Source organism: Panulirus ornatus, chromosome 50, assembly GCF_036320965.1.
Source record: "Panulirus ornatus isolate Po-2019 chromosome 50, ASM3632096v1, whole genome shotgun sequence".
NCBI classification, from domain to species: domain Eukaryota; kingdom Metazoa; phylum Arthropoda; class Malacostraca; order Decapoda; family Palinuridae; genus Panulirus; species Panulirus ornatus.
In genome coordinates, this window is record NC_092273.1 from 4,132,477 (window position 1) to 4,159,515 (window position 27,039).

The following is a 27,039-nucleotide window of genomic DNA, read 5'->3' on the forward strand; positions in this document are numbered from 1 at the left end:
TATATATATATATATATATATATTTTTATTTTCCAAAAGAGGGAACAGAGAACGAGGCCAGGTGAGGACATTCCCTCAGAGGCCCAGTCCTCTGTTCTTAACGCTACCTTGCTAACGCAGGAAATGGCGAATAGCATGAAAGAAAGATATATATATATATATATATATATATGGTATTCTTTCTTGCTTCTGTAAGCTTTACCAAACAAACATTTGCATACAATGTTGTAATACAGTATTATTCTTCAACCAAAAGTCTATTCTCCATGGTATTAATTGTAAGTTGAAAATCGCCTCATTTACATCAAGAGCACAATATACATAGGCTATAAAGTATACATGTAGAAAGAATTAGTTAGTAATTGCAATATTAGATTAGAGAAACTCTATATACTTTTTGTTGAAGTTTCTTATGTGTGGTTAGGAAAGACACAAAAAACAATATAAATATATATATATATATATACATATATATATGTGATTTAATTAAATAAAGTATATAAAGTTATACTTGTTGATTTCCTAACTGCTTTACTACAGATGGGTATATATTGCAGTAACATTGCAGAACATTTTCCTTTAATGTTCTTTGAGTTCTACATACTAATGCATGGTATAGAGCCCTTTGCATCCTCACTATGAAATCAATTTTGAGATTATAAGTACTAACGATATACAAAGTTAATAGAATATAATGTTTAAAGCTATAAATGTCTGTAGTATACTCGCTAAAATTCCAAATTTGTTCATAAACTCTTGTAAAAGGAAGTAGATGCTGACAAAATGTACTAAATCTGTATATTTCACAATGTATTTATGAAGCTCTGAACTGTTTAAAGTAAATGAGTACTTGTAACATGTTAAATGAATATGGAAAAATAACCCGAACAAAAAATTAAACCCAATTACTGATATTTTTAGTATACATTATACTTCATCCAAATGTCTACTTAAAAGATGAATTACAGGTACTGTGGTAACTTTGAGGATACCTTTTCCTTAAACAAGTGTTGTGACAGACAAGCAGGTGACATTCAAACTTCACTGGTTCATTATCATGCACCTATTATGCTTTTTTTTTTCTCTAAACAACAATACTTTTCAGTATGCATTCTTGATGGACTGCAATCATACACCTAACATTTTGCAATACTTAGGTATGGTGACCTGTACAATTACTAAAATTAAAACAACCTTACAGTATATTGCAACTGGTCATGAAAAATATTCAGTCTACTTTTTCAAGTCTTTTGTTGCTCAGCTTCTGAACTGTATGTTGTATGATTGAAAGGGGAAAAACAGTGAATTCAGTGAGCTGGTAGTAAAGTAACATTTCAGTTTTGACATCAGCCTTTTTGTCTATGTATGATGTCTGGGTATCATTGTTCTAAAAGTTAAGCAGTTATTGTAGTACAAAGTATAAGTTCATTCTGGACCAAAAAGACATGGTGTAGATCACCCCATTTGGTTAGTCCTTATGTATGTTACTGATTTATATGGATGAACATGCATCCTTACAAACAAATAACTCATGCACCTGAACTCTAACCTTTACTAATTTCAATAAGCTGTAAGGCATTCCATGGACTTTGTGTACATTTGAAGTATAATAACGATAAATTTATCTATAATAATCAATGATAAATTTATCTTTCCTGTGTGGTTTCATTCCTATTGCTGAGAAAGTGAATTCAAGGTTGCATTGCAATATTAATGCTACTATTGTTCAGCTGTGCTCTTTCCTGAGTTGGGGCAAAAACCCTTAATTACATAATTTTTGAAACATGGTACTTCAATGATCTAAACAGTGCTAATATACCTTTCATACAGACTTATTACAAGATCACAGCTAAACTGAAAGCATATCATGAATTCATTTAATCCAGCACCAAATCCACTCACAGCATGTATTATGTTCATACATCAAAGTATCCCATTTCTTTATATAGTTCAAAATTTATTCATACCTTAATACTACACTATGAAAATTCACATTGATGTACTTGTATTTCCACCCTAGTAAAGACCTGGAAGCAGTCAGTGGATGCTTTACAAAAATGAAACTGCTCAATAGTATGTCCACAGCTGCTTTGGCTGTGAGCAACCAGACTGATAGATGCTTTAAAACTCCATATTCTTTCAGGGGAATGAAGAAAATAAATGCTTCTCTTATTCACCTTAATGAAATAAGATGAATAATGAGAAGAATTCAGTGATTTCAGTATAAACTGAAGACGAGCAAACTTTTTTCCTCTGAAGGTAAGGTATTTTATACATGACCAATTCTACAAAAAATATGAATGTATTGTTAGTGCAGTATGCTGTAAGGCTAATAATTTGCTAAACAATGTATTGGCAATACATGTATGAGCTTGTAATGGCTTACAAATAAAATTATGCATAAAAAACAAAAACAGACTTCCATTTTTGTATGGATACGTAACAATTACTTGTAAAACCAACACATAATTACCTCATGAATCATTAAGATATAGAGTATCTGAGTCATCTCAACCTCTGGGTGCTCAAGTCTCTTAGGTTTTATAAATAAATAGTTCTGTCTTGTGGGAATACTCTTAAGGTATTAAATGTCTACGTAGCTGGGATACATGTTCTTCACTACTACTGTTGCATACCCAGAACGGCTCTTACATACCCAAGACTGGAGTGTAGTAATACTACCCATACAAAATTGTTTCCCTCACCTACTGCATACTACTACCATCTAAGAGGACACAAACGTATTACCAGTTCATATACATATATATGTGTATATATGAAAACAATATTCTATCTGAAATCTGTCTTATAAAACTAAAGTGTACATAAATATGTATCTACATGAGAAGTAATCACTGCACTATCCTTATAAATTGCAGTTTAAAATTTTCTTAATGTTTGTTTACCAACACATGTGCCATATAAAAAAATTTGACATCAAAAGCTAATTTCTATAAACATCTGGACTTCCTGTCAGGCAAATACCAACACTAGTACCATAATCATTTCTCACATAAAAAGATTCAACAGCATGAATCAGATAATTGTTAACTAACTTGTTAATGAAGAATTTCACTAATGTGTCTATGAAACAAATATGAACACTTTCCTGTATGTCAAAACCCCAGTAATAGGTAAAGTAATGAAAATTGCTTAACTAACATTACATACATAGTATGGTATCACTTTTACTCTAAATTGTCAATTGCTCTGTTCCCTGCATTCCACTACTGTTCACTATATTATTTACAAAGATTAATTTATTTATTAAGTGTTCAACATTTTATGACAATTACCTCGGAGGAAATTTAATTATGGTTTGACATTTTAACATTCAACTGTACAACATGCTCCGCTAATATTTCTCATTCTGAAAATGTCTTCATTATTTGATAACAAGCAACTATGTGAGACCAGATGTGTACAAAAAGAAAATGTTTTCACGATTGTACCAAAATATCTTGCAAGTGATATGCTACCTCAATGGATACACACAGTTTTCTTGTATCATCACTTGGGTTCCAGTAGTATTGTTGTACACCATTTTAGAGGTGAAGTCTGCCGGTGGTGACTTTACATGCACCACTTAGAGGAATGAACTTAAAATTTTTCAATTACAAGCAATGATATCAAAATTAGGGTGAAAGAACACTTGAAATATCTTAGAAAAGATGTACATGGCAATTGTGAGCCAGCAGAGATGATACTGCACTATCTTCATATCCATATATCCATGTGTAATCTGCCCTCTTCATAAAAGGCAATTATATTTTGAAAAACTCATTTACTGAAGTCACTTCAAAGGAAAGGACATTATTATAGTAAAAATCTTTTTACACTAAGAATGCCTGATGTATATCTAAATATACTGAATTATTTTTGTCTACTTATATTCCTTTTTTTTTTTTATCGTTTCTATTAAAACATTTCAAAACAAAAACATCAAACTCTGAAATAACAAAATACTAACATTCACAGTTCGATGCTTGTTTAAGCAAACTCCACCTCCAATATGTCAACATCATCAAAAACTACATGTTATAAGACAATCCATACTAGAGATACAGTTTCCAAAAGGGCAAAATCTGAAATTTAATTCAACTGGAGAAGGGTTTGAAAAAAAAAAAAAAGAGGCAGAAAACTAATACAAAAAATTTATCGTGCTGAATAAGTTTTAACTTCACGTGAAAACTAAAGCAATATGCACTATTACCAGGAGATACTTTGAGGACTCCTTTGGGGTTACCAGTATTTAGTGTGAAGATCCAGACTAAAATGTCTTAAAATATTCTGCATGAGCCATACTACTGTGAACTTGGGAAAAGGTGTATGTGATATATATTGATAGCTTGTTTATATAATACTTCACAGAAAAAAATATTTTTAAAATTAACTCTGCATACCTAAAGAAAAAATGCACAAACATGATCTTCCATATCTATACACTGACATATGAAAGACATTAAAAACATTCCTCACAAAATCCCTAATCAATTATCAACAGTAGTAGAGTTTTGTGTAAAAGACATGTTACAGTAAATGACTATTTCAAGATGATTACTGTACAACTGTACAGCAAAATCTTTAAACTACAAAAGACTACAATCGTTTTCTTCGGTCAAAATTATTTTAAAATTCAGGCAGATATAGGGGACCACAGGGACAGTCTTTACTTATGCTTCTACAGTAGCTTTCTTGACCACTCATTGTTTGACTTTCAAAGGATTACATTTCATGTCAACTACTTTGCGATAATTCAACAGTGGATCTTCACTTACTGTGAAGTTGCAAATACTGCTGGATGTTTTTGGGTCCTTTTTGCAGTTACTGATGTCCTGAATTTGATCCTCCTTCCGGCATGCTGTCCAGCTCACCACTACTTCCAGCTTCCATTCTGCACCAATTGCTGCCTGCTAATGACAATATAAAGAAAATTTCAGTGTAATAATACATGGAAGACAGGTGTATAGCTATCCGTAAATGCATCATAAAATATCAGTAAATGTGAATGTCTTCTTTAACAGTGACCACTAAATCCAGTTACTGTTTGATGATTCTAAAATAAGAAAACTTTTTATCTACTATATTACCTGGTGCACAACAACACACAGAGTTGGATGGACCAATTCTTGCAATATCTTATTTTTTACATTTAGCACATAATTCTCAACTATATTTCTATTTCCTCATACATTCTTTCTAAGTACTGTTTATTTGAACTGGTTGGTATTATGTGCAACTTTTACAAACAATTATAGCACTCTAAAAAGAGTTTCTCCATGCTGGAAAAAAAAAAATCATTATTACTCTGCATTTTAAACAAACCAAATGAACCACGAATCACCTTTACTGACCTTCTTTGCAGCAGACATCACTTTTTCAACAACCCTGATGTTAGGATCTTCAGAAAGGGCATCCACTGACCTAACAGCAAACTCTGCTAATTCAGTGACCTTTGAATCAAGAGGATCTAAACCAGAGGTCCTCTTCCCTCTGAATCTTGTTAGTTCGTCAGAATCATCGTCTTCATCAGAATCTTGGAAATGGGAGTTTACTCGGCCAGAGGGATGGTAGAAGCGCTTTAACAGAGAAAATTAGTTAGTTCATACTTTACACTGTTTTAACCAACAATTTATCTACACTTCAATGATACTTTCTTGTTATACTTTAAAAAAGTGCCACTGGTTTACATCAAACATCAACTGACCAGAAACAAATATACCAATCCAGCTTTGCAAGTATATATACATAAAAAGACACATGAATCTTTCATGGCTAATAAAGCAACTTTCTATGTTTAAACACTGTGTACAAGAGGCAAATGAGAAATTGCAGTGTTCTTGGCTGCTATTCAAGCCTGGGTCTTAGAGTATTTAGAGTAGACCTATATAAATAGGAACTTAAATTTTATGCTTCGGGGTGAATGTTAATCATAATTACTTCATCTGAATCATCTTCGTTGGATTCGTAGCTGTTGCTCTCAGTCCGTCGGGATGGGTCGTAGAAACGCTTCAGGGAGGAAGAGGTATAACTACCATTAGCACTGCCTCTTTCAAGGCAATGAATCACATTTAAAAAACATTATAAATAAACTTATTAGGTTTGTCATATTAAAATATTTCAGTGTAAGGTTGAAATTACATGGTGAAGTAGTATGGAAATTTGGATACTGCATCTAAAAGAAATTAATATGAAGAATGAAAACTTTCTCTTTCCCATAATAGCTGCGATCACAACTATAACCAATGCCCAGCAGGGAATATGAATATATTTCTGATAAACAGTCTCACACTATCCAGCAAAGTTACCTGGAAATTTTACCAATGCAAATCTGTGAGAACAGTTTCAAACATATCCTCAAGCATACATCCTGTTCATGCTGTACTACTAGTTCTGTTCATCCCTTTCACTCTCTCTCCACTCCTTAATTCTTACAGCATAAACCACATGTATGTTCTCTCTCAAACATCCCTCCAGCTCCCATCTTCAGTACTCGATTTTCAAAATCCAATGTTATGTTCTCTCAAACATCCTTCCTGCTCCCATCTTCTGTACTCACTCAAAAATTTTTCACAATCCAATATTAACTATACAAACCACTACTTTTTTCCATACCTTATTCTTATGGCCTCATTCTGTACTTCATACATTCCTCTCAAACCAAAGTCTAATCATTGGAAATCCATCACCAGGGATTATATATTTGAGGTCATTTTGTTTTTGCACATTCATTTCATCTCTAAACCTCAAAGCTGCCAGAATTAAACATACTGAAAATTCCACATCATGTGCTAACAGGTTCACCCTTTGCAATTTTCAAAGCCTTCCCGCACTACTGTCTACTGTCATTCTTTTATGTATCTCTACATCAGTTTCTTCACCTTCACCATCAATACAAACCTGGTATTCTACACCCTTTCCAACTTCTTATCATTCAACTAAATCTCTTCTTTAAATATCAATGTGCCTTTCTTACACTTCAATTTCTTGATTTACCAACACTTCCATACATAATGCTGAGCAATTCCTTCCCTGAACCACCCATTAACATATTGCAATTTACATACAATGAAATCCTCAATTCTCATGACCTTGCATCTTTTTCTAGTCTAAATGCTCCAACTGTATTTCCACCTCAAGATGTCCCATAGCTCTATTCATAAACGGATTAAAATTCATTAGGTTAAGACACATCCCCATTTCACTGCTCTACCTAAATCAATCAATCCTCCATTCTCCTTGATATATACTAAGCTCTTTCTGAAAAGCTGCTTAACTGTTTTAGCAAGCTTATCCCTCTAGTTAATATATTTCAAACATTTTCCATAAACTATTCCTCTCAGTTTTATCACAGGCTTGTTAATGTTTAGAATTCTTCAAAGTATACTTTCACAGTCGTACATACATCTGGATTTGACAGCAGTCCATCATTCATATCTTTCTAAATTTTGCTAATTTCACTAACCTTACAATACTCTAACTATACATTAGTTTCTCTACAGTTAACTCTACTCATACTTTGATTAATCGTCAGCTACACTGCTTATCTGTCGCTTTATGAATACCAATTTGTTGCATATGGATTTCACAACTCGTCTCTACTTATATTCTGATTAATACTCAGCTACACTGCTCATCTGTCACTTTATGATTACCAATTTGTTGTCTATGGATTTCACAACTCATCTTCCTAGAACAACATCATCAGATAAAGGTCTTTTATCTAAAGTCATTATTTTCCATTTCTCTCTCTCACTAGTCATGTTCTTAATCCCCTCTTCCCTCACTTTCACACCTTTCTGCCATATTCAAAATTCTTCACTTTCATTTTCTCTTCCACATTCAACATTTTAAATTATGCAGTCTTAAACCTGCTCACCAGCCCTATATGTTGATAAATTCAACTTCTGATACTCTTCACACTGCCCACATCCTTAATTTTACAATACCTTCAGGGAATTCTTCAAGTAATGGACAACAAAATGATGATTTAACAGCCCCAGTTGAAAAGCAAGCTGGATCAAAGTTTAGCAGGAAACAAAATATGAGATGGATATCATCAGAATAGGTGCATGAGAAGCTGAAAGCCATCAGCAATCATCGGATCAGTCCTGGCATCCACACATCATCCTCAAGGAACAATGTGGCTACACAAGGTTAGCACTCTAATGGCCAATAGGAGAAAAGTTGAGAGGAGCTTGTGGAAGGAAGAGCAGTTGTGGCCAAAACTACCATACAGAAGGAAAATGCTTTCCTATGTATTTTGCTTATCATTCATTGCAGTCACAAGTGTTGCAGCATACACTCATCTGATTAATGTTACCATGGAGACAAAAGGCAATTAAATTTTCTTGGGCAAGACACGGAAACCAAGATAATGAAAATATTCAGTTCAAGAAATGAAAGTATGACAGATGCCAAAGGACCACACCTGTCTATCCATGATCTTTAATTCTTTTCGCATTGGTAAGGAATAGATCCAATCCATACAGCTTCACAGACCATTCATGAATACAAACATGACAAAGTGAACAAAGTGTTCTTGATTACTAGAGCACTTCATAGTTGCTTACTTCCTGGCATACCATCAATCAAATTCTTAAGGGTAATGTAATAAAGTTTGTTACTAAAAATCAACTGCTCTCACACTGTTATGTGCCTAAAAAGAGAAGAATTAGCACAAAACATAGTATATACATTGTATACAAGACTAATCTTGTGATGCTACATGTCCTTGTTCAACTCTGCATGAATGTAGAGAGACTTGAAGACATACATAAAGGTAGATATGTCATTTAATGTAATATGCTTTATACCCTACCCATAAAAATGAAAGGTTTACTAGTTTTCTAAGTAATGGGATAACTCTGACCCTCTCCACAATGATCTGTTGATTTAAAGCAAAAACGGATATAAAAACTAGTGATGTACTGTGATATGAAGGCATGTACTTCATGGGCTTTGGAGTACAATGATTCATGCCTGAATTCTGTTGCAAGATCACTTTCCTAAAATTCAACTCCTACTTTTACATATTATTCTGAACATAACACCTCCAGCAAAGATGAGATAAAGCAAGTTCTCGGTTACTAAACACTAATAACTGCCTTCCTAATTTTGTGATCTCTCAGGTCATCTTCAGAAGGCTAATCCCCTTAGTCTCCATGAAACACCCCTATGCAGAAAGATCAAAACTTACCCACCCTTTGGGAATTTATATAATGTTTTTAAATATCAAAATTTTTGAAAATGTATACATACTGCAAAGCTGAAAATGTCTGATGTATTTACTCCAGTGATATTTCACAGTCATATATTATGATATACTCCTGAGACTTACAGATTTATTCAATATAAATTTCATGAAATTCTTCTATAATATTGTTGACAGTTTTACTTAATTCTAATCCATTGCTCTGAATTTATGAAGCACACAGGTCACCTAGCTATTCAGCATTTCTTTGGTTTGTGAGCGTATGTGCATCACCTTTGGCTGAGGTTAAACATCAAAGCTACAATATACCTAACCAGCTGATTACATATATGACTCCAAATAATTTTCCCAAGGGGTGTCCATGAAACAACAGCATACTTTAGTTGGCAGTGTGACATTTACCGATTATGACCAAATGTGTAGTGCAGATTCTAAGTGGATCAAAATGGTGAAAAAAACCATTAACTCCAGAAATGAACATTCACGTTACAGTGAAGTACAGGTTTGCTGCGTTTATGTCTGCAAGTCCAAATCTGAATAATAACTAACATGAGGCAGGGCATGTATGCTGTGTGTCATGTTCTAATGATTGCTAACTGCAAGTGTTTCTTTTCATTACTTCAGACTTGTTTTTTTTTTCCTTTTTTTCTGATAACTTGATCCAGCCTGCACTCTTATGGATAGGTAAAGGCCATAGTTGTGACCACATTGAACGGAAAATTTTGAAAATATCAAAAAGGGTAATGCTTATTAAGTCTACATAGGCTTCTTGCAAGGTTCTTTGCATGCAGTATAAGAAAAAGAGAGAGTAACTGAAATCTACGTATTTATATGCAAATTTACTTACATATACCAGAAGTTATGAGTGAAATAATTCAAAAATATACTGGCTTTCTTATTACTGCACAAACATTAACACCCAAATGACACCTTTCAGCACCAAGGAAATTTCCATAACTCATGGCATAAGCAAAATTCTGACATGATGGAGAGCCTGCTTCATAATGCAATATTTTTCCAAGATGGTTTCAATAATGTCACAATATCAGGAGCAAAAAATAATAAACTATTTTTTACCAGTGTTGAAACAAACCAGCCTAATTTCATACTCTCTCAATAACTCACCTCATTACTTTCATCACTCTCATCACTGCTTCTGACAATGAAGTGGCTTCTGAAAACTGGACGAGCATGGGCAGTTGGGTGCACATTTGGATAAAGAACTTCAATTGACTCATCTGCTTCCATGAAGTCATCCTTCTCAGCACAACGGAGATCAGTCACTTCTTGCTTCTTAAGCCAAGGCTGGCTTAAAATATGTGCCTCACAAATCTAAAAAAAGGAAAGGAAAATATGAAAACATGACACAAATGAGGATATTTCTGGTAGGTAAAACGTCCCACTAAGAAGAAGGGAAGAGGGCTAAAAAGTAAAACAAGTAAGAGGAAATAATGTGACAGCAAGACTGATAATTTGCTATTTTACAATGTTACTTATGACAAAGGATTTGAATATTCATCTCAATAAAGTAGATATTTTTTTTCTATTATCTGTGTCTTTGCTGCTTAAACAAGGTACTGTTAAGGACCGATGACCAAGCCTTCAAAGGAACATCCTCACTTGGCTCCTTTTGTTCCTATTCTTAAAAAGTGATAATTTAAGAGGGGTGTTTTCCAGAGGCCCTCAATCCTCCTCCTCTTTGTTACCACTCATAGCTTTACTCATTCTCTCTGATCCCAAGGAACAATTGATTAAATGAAGACTTTCAAATAAATATAACACAAAAATTATTATTTCTTATTATACTTTGTCGCTGTCTCCCGCGTTTGCGAGGTAGCGCAAGGAAACAGACGAAAGAAATGGCCCAACCCCCCCCCCATACACATGTATATACATACGTCCACACACGCAAATATACATACCTACACAGCTTTCCATGGCTTACCCCAGACGCCCCACATGCCCCGATTCAATCCACTGACAGCACGTCAACCCCGGTATACCACATTGCTCCAATTCACTCTATTCCTTGCCCTCCTTTCACCCTCCTGCATGTTCAGGCCCCGATCACACAAAATCTTTTTCACTCCATCTTTCCACCTCCAATTTGGTCTCCCTCTTCTCCTCGTTCCCTCCACCTCCGACACATATATCCTCTTGATCAATCTTTCCTCACTCATCCTCTCCATGTGCCCAAATCACTTCAAAACACCCTCTTCTGCTCTCTCAACCACGCTCTTTTTATTTCCACACATCTCTCTTACCCTTACGTTACTCACTCGATCAAACCACCTCACACCACACATTGTCCTCAAACATCTCATTTCCAGCACATCCATCCTCCTGCGCACAACTCTATCCATAGCCCACGCCTCGCAACCATACAACATTGTTGGAACCACTATTCCTTCAAACATACCCATTTTTGCTTTCCGAGATAATGTTCTCGACTTCCACACATTCTTCAAGGCCCCCAGAATTTTCGCCCCCTCCCCCACCCTATGATCCACTTCCGCTTCCATGGTTCCATCCGCTGCCAGATCCACTCCCAGATATCTAAAACACTTCACTTCCTCCAGTTTTTCTCCATTCAAACTCACCTCCCAATTGACTTGACCCTCAACCCTACTGTACCTAATAACCTTGCTCTTATTCACATTTACTCTTAACTTTCTTCTTCCACACACTTTACCAAACTCAGTCACCAGCTTCTGCAGTTTCTCACATGAATCAGCCACCAGCGCTGTATCATCAGCGAACAACAACTGACTCACTTCCCAAGCTCTCTCATCCCCAACAGACTTCATACTTGCCCCTCTTTCCAAAACTCTTGCATTTACCTCCCTAACAACCCCATCCATAAACAAATTAAACAACCATGGAGACATCACACACCCCTGCCGCAAATCTACATTCACTGAGAACCAATCACTTTCCTCTCTTCCTACACGTACACATGCCTTACATCCTCGATAAAAACTTTTCACTGCTTCTAACAACTTTCCTCCCACACCATATATTCTTAATACCTTCCAAAGAGCATCTCTATCAACTCTACCATATGCCTTCTCCAGATCCATAAATGCTACATACAAATCCATTTGCTTTTCTAAGTATTTCTCACATACATTCTTCAAAGCAAACATCTGATCCACACATCCTCTACCACTTCTGAAACCACACTGCTCTTCCCCAACAAAAATATAACAAACATATTTCAAAAATATAATATTTTCTTCATGCAAACAGGTAAGCTGTTATGATAGTTTCAATACAGCAAATGTACAAAATGGGAGGTATGAATCCCAATAATAATATAAAATCTTTTACAAAAATCAATCTTATATCCACTTTACCATGGGTTCTTCACCAATATCTGGTGCACAACGAGTTTTATTGATATGACGCTTGTACTTGGGGCACACTGTCTCCTCCAACTCGACCACTAAGTGGTATCTAACTCCTCCTGCAACCTGAGGGAAGGATAATGGATATAACCTTTATCATTATAACAAACAAGACCACTTTCCATAACTGTCAACCCATACTTTTCTCTAGAAAGACATAAATCTCACAATGATAACCATTATTAAACATTGTTCAAATATAAATATCTTTGAAGAAAGTAAAACCAATCTCAGTCAATACCTGCTTTTGGGCACGTGAAAGTTTTTTGAAAATAAACAAGTTATCTTCATCTGATCTTGCATCAAACTCATCTGCAATTAGATGACCCAGCTTCTGAAGCCTTTTATCATTTATATCAGCTTCTGTCCACACTCCACCAAGGGCACCTATAATTAGCATATCTTTCAATGTAAAAAAGATGGAGAGGAATAACTGAGGATTAAGTAAACTAATTTCTATAAAGTAAGATCAACCAAATGGATGCTAGAGTTATGTGCAATATTCTCCAAAAACAATAAAACTTCTAATCATAATTTCATTCCAGGGATGAATATTTCACTTAATATTTTTAGTAAACCTAGATGACAAGTGAAGTACAAAAAGATAGGACCTATATACTAAATTCATGAGTGATTATTAATCAAAATATAACAGCCCACTTTCCATGCTTATTTTGCCGACTAAATAAAATTTTCTTAGAGCATTTGTCATCACAGATCACAGTATGATATCCATCACAAAACATGAAGCATTTATCAAGGACTTCCATCAGTTTACATAATCTACATACAAAGCAGTTTTTTTTTTTTTTTTGGTATACTACTAATCATAAAAAGATGTTCTGGAAGGAGGTAAATAAAGTGCGTAAGACAAGGGAGCAAATGGGAACTTCAGTGAAGGGTGCAAATGGGGAGGTGATAACAAGTAGTGGTGATGTGAGAAGGAGATGGAGTGAGTATTTTGAAGGTTTGTTGAATGTGTTTGATGATAGAGTGGCAGATATAGGGTGTTTTGGTCGAGGTGGTGTGCAAAGTGAGAGGGTTAGGGAAAATGATTTGGTAAACAGAGAAGAGGTAGTAAAAGCTTTGTGGATGATGAAAGCCAGCAAGGCAGCAGGTTTGGATGGTATTGCAGTGGAATTTATTAAAAAAAGGGGGTGACTGTATTACTGACTGGTTGGTAAGGTTATTTAATGTATGTATGACTCATGGTAAGGTGCCTGAGGATTGGCGGAATGCGTGCATAGTGCCATTGTACAAAGGCAAAGGGGATAAGAGCGAGTGCTCAAATTACAGAGGTATAAGTTTGTTGAGTATTCCTGGTAAATTATATGGGAGGGTATTGATTGAGAGGGTGAAGGCATGTACAGAGCATCAGATTGGGGAAGAGCAGTGTAGTTTCAGAAGTGGTAGAGGATGTGTGGATCAGGTGTTTGCTTTGAAGAATGTATGTGAGAAATACTTAGAAAAGCAAATGGATTTGTATGTAGCATTTATGGATCTGGAGAAGGCACATGACAGAGTTGATAGAGATGCTCTGTGGAAGGTATTAAGAATATATGGTGTGGGAGGCAAGTTGTTAGAAGCAGTGAAAAGTTTTTATCGAGGATGTAAGGCATGTGTACGTGTAGGAAGAGAGGAAAGTGATTGGTTCTCAGTGAATGTAGGTTTGCGGCAGGGGTGTGTGATGTCTCCATGGTTGTTTAATTTGTTTATGGATGGGGTTGTGAGGGAGGTGAATGCAAGAGTTTTGGAAAGAGGGGCAAGTATGAAGTCTGTTGGGGATGAGAGAGCTTGGGAAGCGAGTCAGTTGTTGTTCGCTGATGATACAGCGCTGGTGGCTGATTCATGTGAGAAACTGCAGAAGCTGGTGACTGAGTTTGGTAAAGTGTGTGAAAGAAGAAAGTTAAGAGTAAATGTGAATAAGAGCAAGGTTATTAGGTACAGTAGGGTTGAGGGTCAAGTCAATTGGGAGGTAAGTTTGAATGGAGAAAAACTGGAGGAAGTAAAGTGTTCTAGATATCTGGGAGTGGATCTGGCAGCGGATGGAACCATGGAAACGGAAGTGGATCATAGGGTGGGGGAGGGGGCGAAAATTCTGGGAGCCTTGAAGAATGTGTGGAAGTCGAGAACATTATCTCAGAAAGCAAAAATGGGTATGTTTGAAGGAATAGTGGTTCCAACAATGTTGTATGGTTGCGAGGCGTGGGCTATGGATAAAGTTGTGCGCAGGAGGATGGATGTGCTGGAAATGAGATCTTTGAGGACAATGTGTGGTGTGAGGTGGTTTGATCAAGTAAGTAACGTAAGTGTAAGAGAGATGTGTGGAAATAAAAAGAGCGTGGTTGAGAGAGCAGAAGAAGGTGTTTTGAAATGGTTTGGGCACATGGAGAGAATGAGTGAGGAAAGATTGACCAAGAGGATATATGTGCTGGAGGTGGAGAGATGGAGTGAAAAAGATTTTGTGTGATCGGGGCCTGAACATGCAGGAGGGTGAAAGGAGGGCAAGGAATAGAGTGAATTGGATCGATGTGGTATACCGGGGTTGACGTGCTGTCAGTGGATTGAATCAGGGCATGTGAAGTGTCTGGGGTAAACCATGGAAAGCTGTGTAGGTATGTATATTTGCGTGTGTGGACGTATGTATATACATGTGTATGGGGGTGGGTTGGGCCATTTCTTTCGTCTGTTTCCTTGCGCTACCTCGCAAATGCGGGAGACAGCGAGAAAAAAAAAAAAAAAAAAAAAAAAAAAAACTACTAATCATGTATACAAAAAATCTTGTTAATAAATAAATATAATCCAATGTATAACTGCTGACTGTCTCTGGTCCATAGTATGAACACAGCTAAATGAAGAAACTAAGATGTATCTTTGTGATGTTATTAACAAATTCAGACCATCAAACTTTATTTTTCATTGTTTCATATCAACAACATTCTAATTTCAGTCGCCAGGTGTACAGACTACCACGTCGTGCTCCTGGAAGTGTCTGACACAATGTAGAAGATATATCTATCTCATATTCATCACCCATCATCTGCTTTCCTAAACTAATGCAGAAGTTCTAATATAAAGAGAAGATATTATTCAAGTAACGACAATAATCTTTTACAAAAATAATCAAAACTTACCAGAACCATGCGACTGCTGGCTGAAGGTGCTTGTGAGTCCTAGTCTACCTGTAAAGATACAAAAATGGCTTTGAGCGCAAGACACTTTTCTGGCATAGATGTGGTATGTGGAAGAATAACAAACTCTTTGCTATTATTCAACCAATATACAAATATAAAATCACTTTTAAAAATTCCTTGGAAAAAGAATAATGATAAGCTCACCTTATTTTTCATACACAATCACTTCTCTTCACTTAGTATGGTTATATCAAGAAGAAATAAACATCCACACTCTAACGGTCATGTTATAATAATGTACATACACCAGACCCTACCATCTACAGCCAAGTCCTACAGATTAACTTGAATTCCAAATGGTGAAAAGTAATAAAGAAATCTCAAAGATAAATCATATGGTCAAGATTAGTTATCAATCAAAGCTGGTGTATGAATAACAATTATCATCTATTATCATTATCATTATACTTAACTGCTGTTTCCTACATTAGCAAGGTAGCGCAAGGAAAGCCTAACCACTCATATACACATATACATACATAAATGCCCATATACATACATATACATATCAATTTATATAAACATATACATACAGAGACACATACATAAATACATGTATATATTCATACTTGCTCCCTTCATCCATTCCTGTCGCTACCCCACCACACAGGAAATAGCCCCCCACAGCACGGTAGCACCAAGAAAAGACAAAAAAAAGGCCACATTCGCTCACACTCAATCTCTATCTGTCATGTGTAATGCACCAAAACCATAGCTCCCTTACCACATCCAGGCCCCACAGACCTTTCCATAGTTTACCCCAGATGCTTCACATGCCCTGTTTCAATCCATTGACAGCATGTTGACCCCGGTACACGACATTGTTCCAATTCACTCTATTCCTTGCAAGCCTTTCACCCTCCTGTATGTTCAGGCCCCAATCACTCAAAATCTTTTTCACTCCATCCTTCCAAATAACAATATATCTCCAAATAACAATATATTTTTCACACATTCATTTCACAAATATAAAAAAAGTAAAAATACATTCAACTGCATATACATTCAACTCAAATGTAATTCAATGGGAGTCTTCTTGGGTTTAAAGTGGAAAATCAATTACTTTAGCATAAAAATCAAAGCTTACTTTGAAAATTCATGTTTAATTCCTTTTCAACAGAGAAAAAGGATATGCAAACAACATTCAACTCACCTCCTGTGCTCTCCATCCACTATCTTACCATATACCTGCCCTTTACTCCACTGCATTCCAACTCTATAACCAACCTGTCCCTTAACAGATTAAACAACCATAGACACAGCACACTTCACTGAAGCACACCAACCTTCATCATGAACCACTTACTCTCCTTCCTTCCTACTTGCACATAAGCCATACTCTACTTGTAAAAATTCAACTATGAATCTAGTAAATTTCCATTTACTTCATAAATTCCCATCATCTTCCTACCTTTTCACACACTTTCTTCTAATCCAAACTGCCATGTACAATTCACTCTCTTACTCCAAATATTTCTCATACACATTCATCAAATCAAACACCTAGACAACACATCCTCTATTCTCTTACCAAACCAGACACTCTGTGCATGCATCATCCATTCTATCACCTCTCTTCCAAACACCTTACCAGGTAAGCTCAATGATATTATACCTCTGTAATCTCAACATTCACCTTTGTTCCTCCTGTTTTTATATAAGAGTGTAACATATCCATTCTGTTCCCCACAATGAGCCATACAAACCTCAAACACCTTGAGCAACAGTCACAATTTCTTGAGAAGCTTGACTGCAATCGCATCCACACCTGCCACTTCATCAAACTTCTTTTTAAGAGAACAAAGCTTTCACTATCTCCTCTTATTCACTGTATTACTGGCCACGACTCTCTCTCCACATGCCATCTCATCCCAAATACCCTACATTTACCACCATATCATCAAACAAACTCAACAGTCATTGAAATACTCATCTTTCCTACCTCTTCTCAGTCTTTTATTATTCTCATATCTGCTTTCAGTATCATTATCAATACTATTTATATCATCTATTATATTTTGTCACTGTCTCCTGCATTAGCGAAGTAGCGCAAGGAAACAGAAGAAAGAAATGGCCAAACCCACCCAAATACACATATACATACATAAACACCCACAAACGCACATATACATACCTACACATTTTAATGTATACATACATACACATATACAGACATATACATATATACACTTGTACATATTCATACTTGCTGCCTTCATCCATTCCTGTCACCATCCCGCCACACATGAAATGGTACCCCCCCTCCCCCCATGCGCGTGCGAGGTAGCGCTAGGAAAAGACAACAAAGGCCACATTCATTCACACTCAGTCTCTAGCTGTCATGTGTAATGCACCGAAACCACAGCTCCCTTTCCACATCCAGGCCCCACAAAACTTTCCATGGTTTACCCCAGACGCTTCACATGCCCTGGTTCAATCCACTGAGAGCACATTGACCCAGGTATACCAATACCATATCAAAACTATCATTAACATTATTCCTAATGTTATAATAATTATCATCAAAGATTTTTATCATTACAGTAGAGCAAATTGGAACAACGTAGTATGGAAGGGAAGACATGCTGTCAATGGACTGGGCCAGGGCCTTTGAAGCCATCAAGAGGAAACCACAGCAAGGTCTGCAGGACCTGTTTGTGGATTGGGGTTCTAGTTCTGGAACATTTTAAAAGACACCTAAAGAGCATTTTTTTCATGTTCCAAGCTCTCCCTTTCTAAAGCAGGAAATGGCAAACAAGTATGGCAAACAAATATAAAAAAATAATTTCATTCCATCACTCAAAAACTACCATTTACTACCAATAATAACATATTCCATATCTGTTTCTTTTTCTGCCTTGGTGGGGTAGTGTCAGGAGGAGAAAATGTATGTTTGAGGAAAATTCTTCTTTGGCTCCATCTATTCATACTTTTTAAATATGATCATACAGAAGAGGAGGATTTCAAGCTTCCACTCCTCCTATTAATCACCTTCTACAACACACAGGAAATGCATACGTATCATTCCATTTCATATTCTTCAGGGTGAAAAATAACAATAACAAAAATAATAACCATCATCATAACTAAAGAAAGAAGAATACAGATGTACTCTACCTAATAATGGTTAATAATAAAAATTATGGCTAATAACATCACAGTTACAATAACAGTATCTTGACGAATGAGAAAATAGGTACCTCGAATCCTTCTGGTGTAGTAATCACTCTGCTCATCACAAAAGAGCTTGGTGAGTTGCTTGTCACTTCCAGATGCTTGAGGTATAAGGACCTCTGCTTGGCATATTTCCCTCTCTTCACCATGGTCAAGTGGGCACCGACTGGGATCAGAAACAGGGAGATATTTTTTGCAACGAGTCTCTGCTATCTCAACCTCCAGGTGATACTTTATACCACCAGTTACATCCTAGGTAGAAAGAAAAAAGTCACTAAAATTTCTAAGCACATAAAAAGCAATACGTCTTCAGCTTATGAAAAAATAAATACATTTTTCACCATAAAAATAAAGTCATCTTTCACTCAGACATTATGTATCTGCATGACTTCAAACAATCACTTCTTTACAGTCTTCTATTCACCTGTAAGTGTGCACTGACAACTTTGGTGAAAGCATACAGTTCGTCTTCATCTCCTCTAAGGTTATACTGATCTACTATGAAGGCAGCAGCCTCTTGCACAACAGAATCATTTTTGGCAACAGCACGGAAACCAGCAATTGAATCTTGTGAGTCATCGAGGAAGGGATGATCCATCAAGTCAAAGGAAATATGGGTTGGCAGGAGTTTCTGAAAAATGTAACAGTATCCTTAAATAGTAGTAAAAGCTATACTGCAGAATAAAACATGACACAGAGAGTTTGTAAATACATAATCAGACTATTCTGTTCTTCTACTGATACTCCTCAAATCTACATGTGGCATATCATGTAAACATACTGCATTTCACCATGCAATTTCCTAGTGGAAAAAATTTAAAAAGTTAGAAAATAAAATTCTTGATGTAATGTGAGTGTATGTGTGTACATCACTCTGACTGGCCAAGTGAGTATAAACAGGGCTGCTCTTGGCACAATGAGTGTTCTGACACATGACTTTTGACTTCTTTTATAGATGGTCATCATTTCCATTTTCTAGTAAAACTAAAGGTCCAAAATGTATGCAAGAGCTCTGTCACAAACCAGCAATATACGGGGTAGTGCTAACTGGGGAATCAGTGTATTACAGGGGTGAATTAAGGTGTTTTGAAATTAAAAAGAGGGGAAAAAATTATTCATAAAAAGAGATATAAAAGAAAATCAATTTTTAGCACCATTAAATTCTACAAGATTACTACTTTCCTAATCCAAAATGCATCACAGGTTTAAAATGAGAGGAAGTATGATTATTATAAGAAAGAGAATGAGTATCAAAGGAAGGAGAAAAGGCAATGTGTGTGAAGTATGTAAATGGAGAATCATCAGCATAAGTGAGTAGGGTTAGAAGTAGAAGAGAAGAGAGTAGGTGACAGGACATGCCTTAGAAACATCTCTACTGATAGGACAGGAGGAATAAGTTGTTCCATCAACAACTACTGTGATGGAATGACCTAAAAGGAAGCTATGCATCAGAGAACATGAGAAATGCAGTGAAACTAAAGAAAGAAAGCTTACAAAGCAAAGACTTATGTCATCCTGTCGAATACTTTAAATATGTTTAGGGTTAAAACAAAAGTTCCTCCAAAATCCCTAAGAGGCAAGGACCAGAGGCGAGTCATATATGAGAGAAGACCACAATTGACCTAGCACTGTGAAATTCATACTAGGGATCTGAAGAGAATGGGATTCTAAGTGCCTGAGAAAGTGAGAGTATAGGAGATATTCAAAGACTTTGGAGACAGAAGTGAGAAAAATGGGGCAATAGTTGAATTGGCTAGAGCAGTCTCCTTTCCTAGGGATGAGCTAAACCAAGATGTGCTTCCAAAGGGATGTGAAAGTTATAACGTTTTAGACATAAGTAAAAATGGCAAGCAGAGGTTGGTGCCAGCTCAGAGGCACACTCCCTTAGAAAGCAATGAGGTAAGCCATCTCATCCATACACCTTGTTCATCTGGATTTGGGAGAGTACCTGGAAGATCCTGTGCAAGGAGAACATAAGATATGGCATAGGTTCAGTTGAAGGAGATGGGGCCAGAGGATTAGAATCAGGATCATCCAAAGTTGAGTTAGAAGAAAACAAGGTGCTGAAAGGAGAGCTTTACCAGTTGGAGAGTTAGCAACAGACTGATAATGCTGGAAAAGAGGAAGAAAGTTTGAATGACAAGAGTTTGTTGATGCTTTTGGTTAAGGACCAAAGAGATTTGTCAGCAGATGTCAAGTCAGCACACTTTCCTTTTATGCAAGTGCACTTGGGTCTTTGAAGAAGAGCTTTGCCATGATTCCGAGCAGAAATGAAAACTAAGTCAATTTTGGGGAAAGGGAAGAGTTTCATGGTACAGTACACAGCATCCATGATGTAACAGGCATCACATAAAGAGTCATCAATACATGATTGAGGAGAAAAAGATTTATAAAAAGATGAGGTGTAGATCTCAATCCCAACCAGACAATTCCTGTTATGCGTTCAGCACAACATGAAAGTAGTAACCATACTAGGGAAAGTCAGCAAAGAAGTTGCACTGGGATAAGCAATAAGCTCTCCCATAGTTGGCATTTTGAGGGAGTAACACACACACATAATGGGCATGACTAATCAGAAGTCACTAAGATTGTGGTCAAAAGATCCTAATGGGCAGAAATGGCATATATGTAGTGGGATGGTTGTGAGTTAATAATAAGGTCAAATGTGTTTGAAGGGTAGTTGCACCAGTTGGGAACTCGGGTAGGGTGTCTGATTAACTGTTCTACATCATCAAGGAGGAAAAAAAAAAGGCCTTGGCTCCACCAGAATCATCCCACTTAGAGCCTAACCAATCCTTGTGGCCCAGAACCCAAATTGGCCTGAGGTCCCAGGTTAATGTCAGTGTGACCCTAAGCACCAGAGACCTAATGTAAAAGGCAAAATATATGCCATACAATTGTAAAAGCTGTATTCACTATCTTCCACAATACAAAATGACTGCAATGTTGAAAAAACGATGAAAAATCTTAAAAAGTGATGTAATCCAAACATTACATACAGGTGAGCTGCAATACAGCAATGGTCATAATAATGAACTGTTCATTTAAAGAAGTTACTAACCAAAATGTAATACTGTTACTTGGTCATGATCACTAATGATTACAAAACCATAATCAAAAACGCACACAAAAAAAATATACACACCTGGCGTAAATAGTCATCAAGGTCATCACATGTAAGAGACAAAATCTTGCGTCTCTCTTCATTCTGAAGCCATGCCTGTTCATGCACCTCTGCTTTGCAGACCTACCAAAACAGTGTGTTATACAATCATGGAAACAATCTTTAGCTTGATTTCAATATCACAGGCATCAATAGATTATCTACTGCCCGCATCTTACCATATCTTTGATCTGCATTTAGACAAAAGTCAATGAGCATCATTCAAATCTCATTCTATGTAACAGCCTAAGCCATACAAAACCTTTTTCATTCGTCGTTATCTCTGCAATTACAACTCTCCTACTCTTCTCATTAAAATTTGTTCTTTAGTCACTGTCTCAAAGTGAGTTCTCTCTATATGAACCTATAATACTCACTTCGTTATCATAATCTCCTAACCATTACCTCGTTCTTTCTTCTATTCACCTCATTGCCCCCTTCAAAAGTATCTCAATGAACACCAGTCAAATCACCTTTTTTTTACTTGCAAAAATTGTTGATCTGCAACCTTCCTTCCCACAACCATTTCCAAGGCTGATGGATCACATTTTTCATTTCATTACCCTCTAAAGTCTTCAATATTAGTGCTGACCTTCAATATACTTTCTGATATCTCAGTCTCTATTACACCATCCTTGCTGATAGCCCAATCCAAAAACTTAAACTTACGAAATCTTTCCCATTATCTTATCGTATTTGAATAAAAATTAGTTCACAGGATCTCAATTACATTTTCTTTTCAATACTTACCTTCTCACCATGGGATCCTTATCTTTGGGGCTCCTACTACAGAACTATATCCGTAAACCAAAATTCACATCCTACCACACCACAATAAATCCTTTAGTATCTATAACATCCACCATGAAGTCATGCATACTTTCAATGAAAGCTATAAAGAGATTACCACTCAGATGATAGAAATGCAATATACAAAATGCAAGTTTCAAGACTGAATAAAAAACAAAAAACTATTACTTTTATAATCCCTCTATCTTTCTGATTGCTTCAGCCTTAACTTTTCTAAAGAGGCAAACATGGATTCATAAGCTATCAAAAGACACATATGTATATAAACATACTGCATATTCTGAAATATATAAAGATTCTTCAAAATACATACATAACAATATCAGTTCTTTTGATAATAATGTGAAATATGGGAGATTAAATTTTGTGCACTCAGTACATAAGTTAAAAATATATCACAAGTCTAATGACTACAATAATCACAACAGAAAAAAAATCTTGGATATATCCATCAAGCAATGATTCTCACCTCATGTTCCTCTGTAGGATCCAATATGCACCTGTCTCCATTACCAATTGTTTGGTCAAACTTGTGACAATTGGTCTCTCCCAGCTCTATAACCAAATCATACTTCGTCCCAGATACCACCTGCATCAACACAACATTAATCTAAATTCCTCAGCAAATAAAACTGACGGAATAATTATCAAAAAAGCAATTACATAACCAGCATCTCAGATTAATTTCTGACTGCAGTAAAGCACCTTTTAAGATCATACCTCCCAAAAAAATTCATGTGATGCATCAGAGACTTTGTCTTCTAGTGAATGTAATTTCCAACAATGACCTCAAATCTATGGGGATTGGCTGCTTGGGTCAATTCCCATATAAAGATTAAAAAAAAGGTGAATGTAAGTTAAGGAGCACACATAGGCCTCTGCAACAGAGGAGAGAACCACAGGGTTTGAATCTGGACCAATTACTTTTCTTAATCAATAATACTGATTTGCCTGAAGGCAAGGAATCCTACCTCACTATGTTTGTAGATGATGCAAAGGTCACAATGTGAGGAGAAATGTATTAACTTACAAAGATACCTATACAGACTAAAGTTGGTCTGAAATGTAGTTGACGAAATCCAACCCAAGCAAATGTATAGTAATGAGGATGGGACAAAGTGAAAGATGGCCTCTATATGATTATTACCTAGCAGAAAATAAGCTTCAGGATTCTGGGTGTGAGAAGGACTTGGAAAATACATCATCCCTAACTGTTGCAAGAGCTCGATACCAAGACAATAATTCAGGAAACAATCTGTCTGCTAACAAATATCAGATAATATTTAGCAAGGTATCAATATCCTACATAAGGCCAAAACTTGACTGCTTCTCACATTTGATCAATACAGCTAAAAAAGCACAAAGAGTTCATACAGATGATCCAAAAGAAGAAATCAAAGATGGTACAAGAATAAGGTAACTAAGCTACAGGGAAAGGCTGGAGGCTTAAAATTTACTCACTTTGGAAGAAAGAAGACTGAGGGGTGACCTGATCACAACCTTTAAGTTTTTAAAAGGGGCCAACAAAGTGGACACTGGACAGTTCTTGACAGTTTTTCAGAGATGTCAGGATAGTGCAACCAGAGGATATAACATGAAATTAATAAAGAAACTTGTAAAAAGGGATGTAAAGAAATACTTTCATAGTAAAACTGTGGTGGGTAAATGGAACAAACTGACAGAGGACATGGTCAACGCAGACAGCATACTTAACTTTAAGGGAATCAATCTCTCGCCATCAAGTATGGTGTATGTACTGATATTCTAAATTTTCTTCAATCTACCCACCAACCAGGTAAACATGTCCTATGATTGGCATAGCCTTTTCCAATCCCTGAATATATGAGAAGCAGTAAAGACGCCATGATGGCACTTTGTCAAATGTTTACAAGTTTCTTGGAAGACTTGAGTCTGTCTACAATTGTTTAAGCCTACTACATAAAATATAAACAACCACTGATGTGTGCGCTAACAACTAGGGAAGATCTGTAGCACTTAATAATGAAGGAATGGGGGCCCAACCGAGTGTTTCTCTGAAATGCTTGGCTCATTTTGATTCAACAAAAGGCGATGTTAAATACATCACATCATTGTCGACCTAAGGTCATTGTTGGAAAGAAAATTAACAAAACAGACAAAAGGAGTTCATGTGCAATGTGGTTTCTTTCTCTGTTGTGGCAGACTGGATCGTTAACGTACACTTAAAACTAATTATTTCACAGTGCACAACTTGTCCTTAAGCAGATCAATTATATCTCATAACTTGAGTTGTCCATTTACAAATGAATAATGGGCATGCAGAAGGTACAAACCTGTCCTTTATGCTTAAATGTCACAAAATTCAAAATGGTCTCTTGCAAATGAAACAAACTTAATGTGCCTAGTAAGAGAGTCAACAAGAATCTAAGCCCCGTAATCATATTGCAGTCTGAACTATGCTGGTTGTGAAGTGTCTTTACATATGCACATATTGAAGAAAAATGAACATGTAAAGTTTGGTTTTGAAAGCTAATTTCAATAAATCTAATGAAAGCATGACAAAGAAACCTATGACTGGCACATGAAAAGCTTTCACAAAAAAACTGAAATTTTCAAGGTGATGTTTTCAAACATATAAAGGCTAAAGACTGTCTATCTGAATGTGAATAGCTAATATAAACACAAGTGAACTTAAAGATAATACACTTTGAAAGATTAATGTCAGCCTGTCATTAAATCTAACGATAAATATCTCATCCTCTTCATAAGTGCAATCTGTTCAGTGCAAACTTTAAGGCTCATAACTTTACCAAATACATCAACTTCTTGGTAACTTTTTCAAAAGTGCCTAATCAAACAACTCTAAAGCTTGCATTCCCCCAGCTTCTTTCCCTCATCATAAAAGATTATTTCTTTATTCTACAGCGAAATAAAATCAACCATCAATTATGAAGTTTCTGACCTGTTTTGATGCTTCATGAACTTTCACCAGCTTATAGTATTCAGAATCATCCTCACGTCTGTTGTACTCCTTCACAATCATCTGAACAATCTCCATCGTCTGTCCATCGATTTCCAGTGGTTTTTCACTTCCTAAAAGTGAGCTAGTACTGAAGGAAGACCCTGAGCTAGAAGAGGTTGAGCTGAGACCAGTTCCCAGCGCAACAGGAACAATGAATTCATCCTGGGTTGAGGTTGGATATTCATCCTTGTCATAACACCTAATAGGGATAGCATACAACGTGTAAGTAACTACAGAATTTCAGGCAAATTACTGCTACCTATAAAATCCATAGTAAGAAAACTGATAGCTCATTTGCACAGCCAAGCACTATGGTTCCTGAAAAAGGCAGCAAGCCATCTCTGAAAATGTAAGCCTTAAAATGGAAAGAAAACTAATGGAACATACAGCAAACATGTTTATACACAAATATATAGCACAAATAAAGTGCGTAAAGAGGTAAATAAAGTGCGTAAGACAAGGGAGCAAGTGGGAACTTCGGTGAAGGGCGCAAGTGGGGAGGTGATAACAAGTAGTGGTGATGTGAGAAGGAGATGGAGTGAGTATTTTGAAGGTTTGTTGAATGTGTTTGATGATAGAGTGGCAGATATAGGGTGTTTTGGTCGAGGTGGTGTGCAAAGTGAGAGGGTTAGGGAAAATGATTTGGTAAACAGAGAAGAGGTAGTGAAAGCTTTGCGGAAGATGAAAGCTGGCAAGGCAGCAGGTTTGGATGGTATTGCAGTGGAATTTATTAAAAAAGGGGGTGACTGTATTGTTGACTGGTTGGTAAGGTTATTTAATGTATGTATGACTCATGGTGAGGTGCCTGAGGATTGGCGGAATGCGTGCATAGTGCCATTGTACAAAGGCAAAGGGGATAAGAGCGAGTGCTCAAATTACAGAGGTATAAGTTTGTTGAGTATTCCTGGTAAATTATATGGGAGGGTATTGATTGAGAGGGTGAAGACATGTACAGAGCATCAGATTGGGGAAGAGCAGTGTGGTTTCAGAAGTGGTAGAGGATGTGTGGATCAGGTGTTTGCTTTGAAGAATGTATGTGAGAAATACTTAGAAAAGCAAATGGATTTGTATGTAGC

General features: G+C 36.3%; 1 protein-coding gene across 5 annotated transcripts in view; it reads right to left on the reverse strand.

Annotated features, from left to right (window-relative positions):
- Nucleotides 1-444: 444 nt before the first annotated feature.
- LOC139764511 (uncharacterized) overlaps nucleotides 445-27,039 on the reverse strand; it is a 50,229-nt gene continuing 23,634 nt past the window's right edge. For 2 of the 5 annotated variants that reach the window (XM_071691140.1, XM_071691144.1), the window contains exons 7-18: nucleotides 25,904-26,162; nucleotides 23,432-23,551; nucleotides 22,135-22,236; nucleotides 19,414-19,620; nucleotides 19,016-19,241; nucleotides 15,756-15,803; nucleotides 12,863-13,008; nucleotides 12,571-12,687; nucleotides 10,340-10,546; nucleotides 5,941-6,009; nucleotides 5,355-5,579; nucleotides 445-4,913 (exon numbers count right to left, since the gene is read on the reverse strand). In XM_071691140.1, coding sequence (XP_071547241.1) covers nucleotides 4,704-4,913; nucleotides 5,355-5,579; nucleotides 5,941-6,009; nucleotides 10,340-10,546; nucleotides 12,571-12,687; nucleotides 12,863-13,008; nucleotides 15,756-15,803; nucleotides 19,016-19,241; nucleotides 19,414-19,620; nucleotides 22,135-22,236; nucleotides 23,432-23,551; nucleotides 25,904-26,162 — 1,936 coding nt within the window. In that variant the 3' untranslated portion in view covers nucleotides 445-4,703. The remainder of the gene's footprint in view (nucleotides 4,914-5,354; nucleotides 5,580-5,940; nucleotides 6,010-10,339; nucleotides 10,547-12,570; nucleotides 12,688-12,862; nucleotides 13,009-15,755; nucleotides 15,804-19,015; nucleotides 19,242-19,413; nucleotides 19,621-22,134; nucleotides 22,237-23,431; nucleotides 23,552-25,903; nucleotides 26,163-27,039) is intronic. The other 3 variants (XM_071691141.1, XM_071691143.1, XM_071691142.1) reach the window with 3 other exon arrangements.